Genomic DNA, 13,109 nt, shown 5'->3' with positions numbered 1-13,109 from the left:
ATTAATGACAAAAAAAATGAACTTTTTTGAATTTACCAAATGGCTGCATTGAAACAAAGAGTGGAAAATTTAAAAGGTCTGAATACTTTCCGTACCCACTGTATATATGTATAGTTGTAATTAATGATTCTAAAACACATTTGCAGACATATTACCTGACCTTTTTATTGCACAGTTGAATCGCATGTACCTTACTCAGACGCACTAGAATATATTTATATATCAATTATTTACTTATGCACATTTAGAACTTTCTGACTAGGTCATTGGAGTAATTACCTTATTAACAATCTTATTACTACATATACTGCTCAAAAAAATAAAGGGAACACTTAAACATCAGAATATAACTCCAAGTAAATCAAACTTCTGTGAAATCAAACTGTCCACTTAGGAAGCAACACTGGTTGACAATCAATTTCACATGCTGTTGTGCAAATGAAATAGTCAACAGCTAGAAATTGTCAATTATCAAGACACCCTCAATAAATGAGTGGTTCTGCAGGTTGGGACCACAGACCACATCTCAGTACCAATGCTTTTTGGCTGATGTTTTGGTCACTTGTGAATGTTGGTTGTGCTTTCCCACTTGTGGTAGCATGAGAAGGGACTCTACAACCCACATAAGTGGCTCAGGTAGTGCAGCTCATCCAGGATGGTAAATCAATGCGTGCTGTGGCAAGAAGGTTTGCTGTGTCTGTCAACGTAGTGTCCAGAGGCTGGAGGCGCTACCAGGAGACAGACCAGTACACCAGGAGACGTGGAGGGGGCCGTAGTAGGGAAACAACCCAGCAGCAGGACCACTACCAAATGAAATAGTCAACAGATGGAAATTGGCAATTATCAAGACACCCTCAATAAAGGAGTGGTTCTGCAGGTTGGGACCACAGACCACATCTCAGTACCAATGCTTTCTGGCTGATGTTTTGGTCACTTGTGAATGTTGCCTTTGTGCAAGGATGAACAGGAGGAGCACTGCCAGAGCCCTGTAAAATGACCTCCAGCAGGCCACAAATGTACATGTGTCTGCACAAATGGTTAGAAACCAACTCCATGAGGATGGTCTGAGTGCCCGACGTCCACAGATGGGGGTTGTGCTCAATTTCTGCAAGATTAGAGGACACTACTACGCATTCAAGATTTTATTTCCATTAAATTTTAGAAATTACTCACCAACAGTAACGTGAAATTGTCCGTCTGATTGCGTCGGAGGTTCTTCTTCATTAACCAGATCATCATGGTTGTGACGACGAGTTTTCTTTTTTATATGACCCATCACGAAAGAACCCAATCCAATCAGAATAATCACAGGTCCCAAAATCTGAAGAGACAGGAGTCCACATGTTCTAGTGTGTGAGATTGGGCCGGTAACATTTAGATCTGGAAAAGATTCTTTACAACCAGGTATCCAGGCACCCAAAATACTGACAAGTATTCCACAAGTCACCAACAAAAAGCCAAATATTAAACACTGAAAAAATTGGCGACTTTCTCCAAAGAGGAAAAACCGGTCCGGATCAGTTTCTCCATCCGGTAACGGCCTTCTAGAGGCCTCAAACCTTGCTCTAGATTTTGCCAACACAACAGAAGCCAGTCCCAAAACAGAAAGTGAAGGTCCCACTATTTTAAAAGTTGTGGAGCAGTAATTTAGGACACCAACTTTGCACGCCTGGAACACATAGAGCGATAAAAGTAATCCAGCACAAAAGAGGGTCCCTCCAAATATATACATAAAGAATATAAGTCTGCTGATCGCGGCAGAACTGCTTGTCCCATGCCTGAAGCAGTGTGAGGTTTCCATTTCACGTTTGCTCACCTTCCTCCAAAGAGAAGGGATCTGTTGGAAAAATGATTAGAAAGAAATTAAAAATTGAGGGTCCCATAATTACAACTATAGGATAGGTAATAGGTTTTTGATCTGTGGGTGTCCCACTGCTTGGCTTACCACCAATCAAGAGAATAGGGTCCTTTATGCCCCATTTGAATAGAGCACATGCTCAGTGCAGCTCCAATTATTGTCTATGGGACTGATGGAGATCTACAAGTACAGCTCTTACTACCAATGATGGATTTCCCAGCGATCAGGTACATATCATCGATCCTGTGAGTAAGTGAAAAGGTGAAATTGTACGACACACCTGTAATAGTTGTTTCATACAATTAAAAGGTTATTCCCCAAATCACCAGTTATCTGCTATCCACAGGATAGGAAATAAGTTGCTGATCTCTGAAGTTAGACTTCTGGGACCCCCAGTGACTCTGAGATCAGGGTCTGAAATCCCCAAGAATGGGGCTCTGCAGCCTCATCTTGAATGGAACAGTGACATGCATGCTCAATCTCTGCTTTATTCATTGCCTATGGGATGTCTGAGAAAGCAGAGCACAATCCCACTGAAAATGAATGGTGCCGATGCTAAGTATGCGCACCCCCACACTACTCAAGACACAGGGTTCCAGAGATCTGATCACTGGAATGTCACATTGCCTGAAAATTCTTCCCCATACATATCTAAAGTCCTCCATATTTAACAGCATGCTAAAATCCAAAATCAGAGAGAGCTGTACATGAACTGAATTTCCAGGACAAAAAGGTTTAGAATTTGTGGATTTTAGTTTATGAGCTGCTCGATACCATGAATCTAGGTGGCGGTTGCTACATCGGGAGCTGATGAAATTGTAATGTAAGGGTATATAGCATTGACATATGTAACAAAGGTAGCAAGTCACTCACAATTACACCTGGATTCCTGGATTATGTAAGTGTAATGGGGACGACCAGACCGCAGATACCTCCGAGCCGGGTCCGGAACCGATAAGGCTGCATCCCCTGTTTCCTAGGGGAAGCAATAGCGAGCCCGACCAACCTCCTGACCGTGAGGGTGGGGGTATATAAAGGAAAAAGCGTGCGCAGCAGAGGGGAGGTTGGTGCCAACCCGGGGCAGCGCGCAGTCAGGTGAGCGGCGCACCCTGTTCTCCATAAAGAGTACCGGCACCGCGACAGGCCGCATTGAGAGGGTCCCCCACTGTCTGCAGAGGGACCGCTGTGCTGAGCAGCCAGGGAGAGAAGTGTTCTGTCCTGGGAAAACCAGCATCGTGCAGGCCAGTGTTAGCCGTCTCCCGCAGCCACAGCGGAGACCAGGGAGAGGGAAGTGCAGTGTGTGCCCAGTGACTACAGAGAGAGAGGGACGTGCAGTGTGTGCCCGGGGACTACCAGAGAGAAAGGCGCCGTACGCTATGTGTCCGTGAGCACAGAGCACATGCCACCATAAGAGGGACCGGGTACGGGACAGACACTTGCGCCTTGACTTTGCCAGTATATATTTGCGGAGCCACTTTGGGCTCGTACAGGACTGTGGCCCGCTCCCTTGTCAGCCATTGCAGCATATGGACTAGGGGCAGCGGAAGGTACTGGAGACCAACCGAAGAGGCATTGTTGTCTACAGGAGCCCACTGGAAAAGACATTGCGCCTGCCGTTGTCTTGCCATTGCTGACATCGGCACTATTGATTGACCTCATAGTCTGAGGGACTACCGACTTGTTAACCGTATTCACCGGAGCCGCCGTTACCTGATCCTTTATTCTTGAACGCTGCATATCCTTTTGCAATTAGACTGTTTATTCCCGTGTTTAACCCATTACCTCCCTGCATGGAGTATTCCCTGTTCATTAAAAATTGATAACCCTTGCTCTGCCTCCTGTCCGTCACTGCATCCCGCAACCTGCTCACAAATACAATGTAGCAAAAGCAGCTTAATGTACAAATCTATTTCCTGCAGGAATGTAATGTAACACTAACAACAGAGATGATACAATACCAATGCTCCGAGGTACAGCAATACAACTACATACGGACAATGGCCTCCATAGATCTAGCCCTCCACAGCAACGTCACTGCCATTTCCTATATATCACACGTCAGTATTTGGTCATTATTCTGCATCAGTGTTTGTATGCCAAAACCAGGCGTGCAACTTGAGGAGAAAACTTTTAATGAAAGATTGACTCCTGTTCTGTGTTTTGCAGACACTACTGGTTTTGGCATAGAAATACTAATGGAATGCTGATCAAAAATACTTGTGCATGAATAAAGTCTTTGCGACACAGACGTAAAAGTATTTTTAATGGGTTAACTTAATATTGTGTCGCATTGTTAAGAAACCAAAAATCTCCTAAATCCTTTGATTTATTAAAATATTTTTCTGTCTATTGAATAGACCACGAAAGGTAGAAGGGATTGGGGTCCGCTACAGTTCTACATACTGCTCAGCACCAGAGCTGGGCTATGCTTTCGTTTTATAATTCGTTCTCAGAATATGGCTGTTTCAGGCATTTATTATATGGCCGAAAAATCCAAATTCCTCTGGTTGTACCTGATCACCAAAGTACCTGATGGTAAGGTGGAACCACAGGTAATCGGTGCATCATGGGGGTAAATACTAACCCTAAAATGAGGCTTTTTTTATGCCCGTGGGAAACTTTATGTATCTGCAATTTTTCAGAAAGAAACTGTTGTTCTGATAAAAACTTTAAGCCTTAATAATAATAATCCAAGGCACCAAATACTGCAGCGTCCCATGTAATTTATTCTCCATACATCGAGAGATTCCGAATACTTGTCACAAAGTTATAAGAGGAGCCCTCTGACCCCCTAGCTAATACACAGTTCTAGTACAATCACATGTAATATTTGGCTGCAGAATTCAACATTCAATAAGATATCGGAGACAGACAGCACAGTATACCTGTGTCGCAGCATGGCACAGGGTAAAGGGCACATATCAAGTGAAGTTTTGCCAAACTACTGGCTTTTGTTTTTCCTCTGCAAACAGTAAATGGTTCCTGGTTCAGGAAAGACATTATATCCCAGGACTTCTGCTGTGCTGAAATGAACCAGGTGTTGATCATTAAACAGGAACCAAGTAGAAAATGTGTGATCCCCTCTTACCTGAGCTGAACGCTCCGCACCCTGCAGTAGAGGTGGGCAGTGACATCTGATCACAGCAGAACTGCTGCACACGGAGTGTGAAGGGCGCTCACCACCCACAGACCAATAGCACAGCCAGGTGCACCTGACTCACCTGTCACCTGGGTGGTGCAAGCAGTACAATAAAGCCAGTGTAAGCTGTCATAACGCATCCATCAGCCATAAAGGAGACAAGTGACATGCAAGAGCCTGAATGCAAGGCTTACGTGCTGTAGCTATTCGTGGCCAAGCCTGTGTGTTATATAGGAGAGAAGGAAATATGGTCTATCGTGCAATGTCATCCAGGATTACAGTTTGACTAGTGATTTCCGTTCCCATATTGCCTACAATGGGTCACGTTCACATGTTCAGTATTTGGTGATTTTTTTTTTTACCCCTGTATTTGTAAGCCAAAACCAGGAGTGTGTGATAAATACAGAAGTGGTGACGTGTCTCTATTATACTTTTCCTCTGATTGTTCCTCTAATGGTTCTGGCTTATAAATACTGAGGTAAAATACTGACCAAATACTGAACGTGTGACCGTGACCTTAGTGGTGTACATATTATTCAAGGCTGCTGTATTTCACCATGGAGTTCTGACCTAGGCCACTTCCTGTACAATTTATGACTCTATGGTGTCATAAGCCACCATACTAAACCACCATGATGTCATAAGCCACCATACTATAAACCAGCATGATGTCATAAGCCACCACACTAAGCCACCAATGTGACATAGGCCACGATACTAAACCACCATAGTGTCAAAGCCACCATACTAAAACACCATGATGTCATAAGCCACCATGATATCATAAGCCACCATACTAAACCACCATGATGTCATAAGCCACCATACTATAAACCAGCATGATGTTATAAGCCACCACACTAAGCCACCAATGTGACAAAGGCCACCATACTAAACCACCATGGGGTCATAGGACACCATACTATACAGAAGTACGAGTCATTCCGCTGACCAGTAGGGTGCCAACCTCCGCTGACAGGAAGGCATACAGTTATAGGGGACAGATAGTGAGATACTCTAATGCACTTGTCACTTTATGTCTTGTCTTTTTTGCACTATTTTTGCACTTTTTCTCTTTGTTGCCTATTGAGCTTCCTATCTGGCAACCCCTATACACTCCTTTTCTGAATAATTGGTTGACCAAATGTGGCACATATTCAGGGCTATTTAGGAGTTTTAGGGTTCAGCCATCGTGGAATGGGGGCGCCAATCTCGATTGTGTTTAGGGTGCCAACCTCCGTTGTTAGGCAGCTTTCATATCAGTACCCCATAGTAGGGTATAATAGGTGACAGGGTTGCTTGTTGTTTATGTGGCTGTTTGGTCTACCATTTAGGCTTCATTAAAGGTTGTTTTTATGCACATCTGTATCTAGAAGTTGTTGTAAGGGTCCTTGGTTTACTTAAGTTAAGTTGTTTGACCTAACTATATTATATATATACTATACTATATATATACTATAATATATATATTATATATTTATATATATTTATACTATAATATATATATTATATATTTATATGGATCTAATCCTTATAAACAGGGAGGAAATGGTTGAGGAGGTAAAAGTGGCTGGGACCCTAGGAGGTAGCGACCATGCTATTTTAGAATTTTGGATTACTAGAGGTGGAAGACCTGTGAAGACTCAGACGTCAAGGTTAGATTTCAGAAAGGCAGATTTTAAGGGATTCAGAAAGAGAATTGGAGGGATCCAATGGCTGGATATCCTTAAAGACAAAAATGTCCAGGAAGGATGGGAAATCTTGAAAAATGAAATTCTCAAAGCACAGTTGTTAACAATTCCGAAAAGAGGGAAGAATAGGAAGCATTTAAGGAAACCAGGATGGATGAACACAGAACTTAAGCACATGCTAAAAAGAAAAAAATGTTTATAAAATGGAAAGAGGGAGGCATATCTAAAGAAGAATATAATGCTGTCTGCAGAACCTGCAGGGCACAAATCAGATTAGCTAAAGCTGAAAATGAACTGAGGCTTGCAAGAGATGTCAAAAGCAATAATAAAGGATTTTGGGGATATGTCAAAAGTAAAAGAAAAGTCAAAGATGCTATAGGATTTTTACAGGATGAAAATGATGAAATGGTAAGACAGGATGTTGAGAAGGCTGAACTTTTAAATTCCTATTTTGCATCTGTTTTCTCTCAGAAAGGAAATGCAACATCAACTGTTATTCACTGTCCTATTAAGGGAATAGAAGAATCCAGGATATCTATAAACAGAAAGATAGTGAGGAAACACTTAGCTAACCTAAATGAATTCAAGTCTCCAGGTCCAGATGAATTACACCCCAGAGTACTGAAGGAGATAGCAGAAGAAATTTTTGAACCCCTCTCCATAATCTTTGAAAATTCTTGGAGAACAGGAGAAGTGCCATAAGACTGGAGAAGAGCAAATGTTGTTCCTATCTTCAAAAAAGGGAAGAAGGTGGACCCAGGCAACTATAGGCCGGTGAGTCTGACTTCTATACCAGGAAAGATCTTTGAACAAATTATTAAACAACATGTATGTCAATACCTGGATAAGAATGAAGTGATTAAACAGAGTCAGCATGGGTTTCTAACTAATAAGTCATGTCAGACTAACTTAATTTCCTTCTATGACGGTATCACTGATTGGGTGGATCAAGGAAATGCTGTAGATATAGTATATCTTGACTTCAGCAAAGCATTTGACAAAGTCTCTCATACAATCCTTATTGAAAAAATGACTAAGTATGGAATGGACAAGGCAACTGTTAGGTGGATTCATAACTGGCTTAGTGATCGGACCCAAAGAGTGGTCGTAAATGGCTGTACATCCAGTTGGAAGAATGTCTCAAGTGGGGTACCACAGGGCTCTGTCCTGGGCCCTGTATTGTTCAACATCTTTATCAACGATTTAGATGAAGGAATTGAGGGTAAACTGATTAAATTTGCTGATGACACAAAGCTAGGAGGGATAGCTAATACTAGAGAAGAGAGAGAGAGGATTCAAAAAGATTTAAATAAACTGGAGAAGTGGGCAGCAACTAACAGAATGGTTTTTAACAGGGAGAAATGCAAAGTACTACATCTGGGCAATAAAAATGAAAAAAGCATATATAGAATGGGAGGAATAGGGCTAAGTGACAGCACATGTGAAAAAGACTTGGGTATACTAATAGATCACAGACTGAATATGAGTCAACAGTGTGATGCAGCAGCAAAAAAGGCAAATGCAATTCTAGGATGTATTAACAGAAGCATACAGTCTAGATCACGTGAAGTCATTATTTCCCTCTACTCCTCTTTGGTCAGACCTCATCTGGAATATTGTGTCCAGTTTTGGGCACCACATTTTAAAAAAGACATCAACAAACTGGAGCAAGTTCAGAAAAGAGCGACCAGAATGGTGACCGGTCTGCAAACCCTGTCTTATGAGGAAAGGTTGCAGGATTTGGGAATGTTTAGTTTGCAAAAGAGAAGACTGAGAGGAGACTTAATAGCTGTCTACAAATATCTAAAGGGCTGTCACATTGTAGAAGGATCAACTTTATTCTCATTTGCACAAGGAAAGACTAGAAGCAATGGGATGAAACTGAATGGGAAGAGACACAGATTAGATATTAGAAAAAACTTTTTGACAGTTAGAGTGATCAATGAGTGGAACAGGCTGCCACGAGAAGTGGTGAGTTCTCCTTCAATGGAAGTCTTCAAACAGAGGCTGGACAGACATCTGACTGGGATGATTTAGCGAATCCTGCTTTGAGCAGGGGGTTGGACCAGATGGCCCAGGAGGTCCCTTCCAACTCTACGATTCTATGATTCTATATATATATATATATATATATATATATATATATATATACACAAATTTAGCTTTCAAAACTTTCACAAAGGATTACTGTATATAGTTGTTCTGACATGGATTTTCATAGTACATAAACCCGTCTCATCAGGTCTAAGAGACCTATGTTATAATCTATACAATTTATATTGGTGACCAGTAAAGATGAGTGAATCTCCCAGAATTCAAATTGGACAATTTACTTAAGTTTAGCTAACAGCTTTGCCTTGGTCCAAATTGAAACTGCCCTGATTGCCGAGAGGTGATGGAAGGGGTTAAAAAAGTATACTCTCTTGTTCTTACCTTGCCTCCGCAGCTCACTGGTCTTCTTTGTCGGTCTTCTGTTATTCCATCTCTCCAATCCAGTACTCAGCCCAATCATTGACTTCAGTATCAGAATGGTGCACCAGAAGAAGGGAGAACAGTGGTGGAGGACTAGGGAGCTGCCAAGGTAGGGTAAAAACAGCTGAGGAAATGTTTTTTCTCTTAACCCTTTCCATCACACAAAATAATCCATCAAGTGGCTGCGATTTTATGGGATTTTTAAAAATTAAATCCCAATAAATTAGGACTCTGGCAAATCTGAGTTTTTCAGGAAATTTCGAACAAATTCAAAGAAATAGTAAAACAACAAAATACTGCTTTTTGCAAAAAAAAAACTTTTTTGCCAAAAAATGGCCTTTTCTTAACAATCCTTTCAAGGCTGCGGTTATCCCGGTTGCTTGAGCACCTTTTTCTACCACACTTTTTCCTTCCACTCAACTCTCCGTTATTATGCTTGGATAAAACACTCTGTGATCAGCCAGCTTCTTTAGCAATGACCTTTTGTGGCTTATCCTCCTTGTGGAGTGTGTCAAGTCAGCAGTCTTCCCCATGATTGTGGACTTAAAACCTTTTTAAACGCTTAGGAAGCCTTTACAGGTGTTTTTTTTTTATTAATTATTCTAATTTACTGAGATGCTCCATCTGCAATAAGCTTCATGTGATTCATGACCTCTTTCTCTCTCGCAATCTTGCCTTTCTCGGCCTCACAGAAACCTGGCTGACACCCTCTGACACCGTCTCCCCTGCCGCGCTGTTACGGCGGCCTCCACTTCACCCACACTCCTCGCCCTGGCAACAGACATGGTGGAGTGGGCCTTCTCCTTTCTTCCAACTGCACCTTCAACCCAATCCTACCTCTTCCCTCCCTAATCCTCCCTTCTTTTGAAGTCCACTCTGTCCGCATCTATTCTCCCTCCAACTACCAAGTGGCCATCATATAACGACCTCCAGGCCCGACCACTGCCTTCATTGACCAATTCTCTACCTGGCTTCTTCACTTTCTTTCAACTGACATCCCCACCATCATCATGGGTGACTTCACCATCCCCCATTGATACCCTTCAGTCAGCAGCCTCAAAACTCCTGTCCCTTACTTCATCCTTTGGACTTACTCAGTGGTCCTCCTCAGCCACCCACACAGATGGACATACATTAGACCTGGTCTTCACCTGCCTCTGCTCTCTTTCTAACTTCACCACCTCCCCTCTCCCTCTATCTGACCACCATCTACTCACTTTCTCATCCCTGTCCTCCTCTCCTGGCACCCATGCCCAGCAACATGCACACCCCCGCAGAAACCTTGCACACCTAGACACCCACGCGCTCTCTGACTCTATTCTACCACTGAGAAAATGAAAACGGTCTTAGGAGTGCAGGAAAGAGAGTCAGACAAGAGATGGGGTTAAACCACAATGCGTTTCGACGGAGAATCCGTCTTCATCTGGTGGAAGTTCCACCTGATGAAGACGGATTCTCCGTCGAAACGCGTTGTGGTTTAACCCCATCTCTTGTCTGAGTCTCTTTCCTGCGCTCCTAAGAGCGTTTTCATTTTCTCATTGCTCCTATCCTCCATTGGAGGTTTTCGGCTGGAGCTGCGGTGGAGACCTGACATTTTTGTCTGCCCCTTGGTTGCTCCCTAAGCGCTCCTCTATGACTGCTTATCACTGACTCTCTATTCTACCACTGGCATCCATACCCTCACTCCAAGACACAGACAGTGCCACTGCTTTCTACAATGCCACTCTTGCATCAGCTATTGACACAGTTGCCCCTCTCGTTCATGGCAGAATGCGACATGCCAACAGACAACCCTAGCACAATAACACCACTAAAAAGCTCCGGCAAGTGTCCAGGGCTGCTGAGCGGCATAGGAAGAAAACAAATTCGCAAGACGACTTCACTGCATTCAAACAGGCAACACTCGCTTTCAAATCTGCCCTCACCTCTGCTAAACAGGCCTACTTCACAAACCTTGTATCGTCCCTATCCTACAATCCCAAACAGTTATTCAAAACTTTCAACTCCCTCCTCCACCCACCACTGCCCCCTCCAACCTCCCTCATCTCTGCCGAGGACTTTGCCACACACTTCAAAAATAAGATCGACCAAACAAGGCAAGTCTTCATTGTTCAACCACCACAACCCCTTTGTATACCAGACCAATGCCCAAACTCCATAACCTCCCTTTCCAACATCACTGAAGGGGAGCTTAATCGCCTCTTCTCCAAATCGCACGTCACAACCTGTGCACTTGACCCCATCCCATCCCACCTCCTCCCCAACCTCACCACCACACTTTTCCCATTCCTAACCCACCTCTTCAAGCTATCGCTAACGTCCAGTACCTTCCCTTCTGCTTTTAAACATGCCACAATCACGCCTATCCTTAAAAAGCCAACCCTCGACCCAACCGCTATGTCCAGCTATCACCCAATATCACTGCTCCCATTCGCCGCCAAACTCCTGGAGCAGCACGTCCACGCTGAACTTTCCTCCCACCTCTCATCTAACTTGCTTTTGACAATCTACAATCTGGTTTCCGGCCCCATCACTCCACTGAGACAGCCCTGACCAAAATTACTAAAGACCTACTTACAGCCAAAGCAAACAGACAATACTCTATACTCCTGCTTCTAGACCTGTCCTCTGCATTCGACACAGTTGACCACTGCCTCCTACTACAGATCCTCTCCTCCTTTGGCATCAAAGACCTCGCCCTATCCTGGATCTCCTCATACCTCTCAAACCGCACATTCAGCGTCTCCCACTCCCACACTACCTCCTCATCCCACCCTCTCTCTGTTGGAGTCCCCCAAGGCTCTGTTCTAGAACCCCTACTCTTCTCAATTTATACCCTTGGCCTGGGTCAACTCATAAAGTCCCATGGATTCCAGTACTACCTTTATGCTGACGACACTCAGATCTACCTCTCTGGCCCAGACATCACCTCTCTGCTGACCAGAATCCCGGAGTGTCTATCAGCCATATTCTCCTTCTTCTCCTCTCGCTTCCTCAAGCTTAATGTGGACAAATCCGAACTCATCATCTTTCCTCCATCTCACAGAGCTTCCTTACCAGACATATCTATCACAATTAATGACATCACGCTTTCCCCAGTACCGGAAGTCTGCTGCCTCAGAGTAACCCTGTCCTTCAAACCACACAACCAAGCTCTTTCTACCTCCTGTTGCCTCCAGCTCAAAAATATTTCCAGAATCCGTCCTTTCCTCAGCCCTCAATCTACTAAAATGCTTGTGCACGCCCTTATCTCCCACCTCGACTACTGCAACATCCTTTTCTGTGGTCTCTGCTGCCCGACTAATCCATCTCTCTCCTCGCTACTCCTCCGCAAATCTCTTCACTGGCTTCCATTCCCTCAGCGTATCCAGTTCAAATTACTAATACTGACCTACAAGGCCATCTATAACCTGTCTCCCCCATATGTCTCTGAACTAATCTCCCGATACCTTCCCTCACGTAATCTCCGATCCTCCCAAGACCTCCTCTCCTCCACACTTATTCGCTCCTCACCCAACCGCCTCCAAGACTTCTCCCGAATAGCCCCCATCCTCTGGAATTCTTTGCCTCAACATGTCCGACTAACAACCACATTCGGATCCTTCAGACGGAACCTGAAAACCCACCTCTTCAAGAAAGTCTACAGCCTGCAATGACCCCACTACCTCCTCACCACTTCTGGAGATATCACCTCAACCAACACCGGAACTGCTGCAACCCCCCTACCTACTGTCTCCTTCCCCACCATCCTGTAGCATGTAAGCCCGAAAGGGCAGGGTCCTCTCCCCTCCGTATCAGTCTGTCATTGTAAGTTTGTTTACTGTAAGTGGTATCTGTAATTTGAATGTAACCCCTTCTTATGTACAGCACCATGGAATCAATGGTGCTATATAAATAATAATAATAATGACTTTTGGGTTTTCATTGGCTGTAAGCCATAATCATCAAC

The 13,109-nt window shown here is 43.7% G+C and overlaps 2 protein-coding genes across 3 annotated transcripts in view; both read right to left on the bottom strand.

Annotated features, from left to right (window-relative positions):
• The window catches only part of TMEM171 (transmembrane protein 171), a 46,404-nt gene extending 41,398 nt beyond the window's left edge, over positions 1-5,006 (bottom strand). The window contains exons 1-2 of one of the 2 annotated variants that reach the window (XM_073584060.1): positions 4,947-5,006; positions 1,174-1,837 (exon numbers count right to left, since the gene is read on the bottom strand). In XM_073584060.1, coding sequence (XP_073440161.1) covers positions 1,174-1,801 — 628 coding nt within the window. In that variant the 5' untranslated portion in view covers positions 1,802-1,837; positions 4,947-5,006. Of the gene's footprint in view, positions 1-1,173; positions 1,838-1,945; positions 2,058-4,946 lie in introns of those variants that run through there. The other variant, XM_073584061.1, reaches the window with a different exon arrangement.
• FCHO2 (FCH and mu domain containing endocytic adaptor 2) overlaps positions 1-13,109 on the bottom strand; it is a 240,992-nt gene that overhangs the window by 25,435 nt on the left and 202,448 nt on the right. The gene's annotated exons all lie outside the window — the stretch shown is intronic.

The sequence above is a fragment of the Dendrobates tinctorius genome, unplaced genomic scaffold (assembly GCF_039654945.1).
Source record: "Dendrobates tinctorius isolate UK_male_01 unplaced genomic scaffold, ASM3965494v1 ptg000083l, whole genome shotgun sequence".
Classification (NCBI taxonomy): Eukaryota; Metazoa; Chordata; class Amphibia; order Anura; family Dendrobatidae; genus Dendrobates; species Dendrobates tinctorius.
Note: the sequence above shows the minus strand (reverse complement) of the source record. Positions and strands in the feature narration are given on the sequence as shown.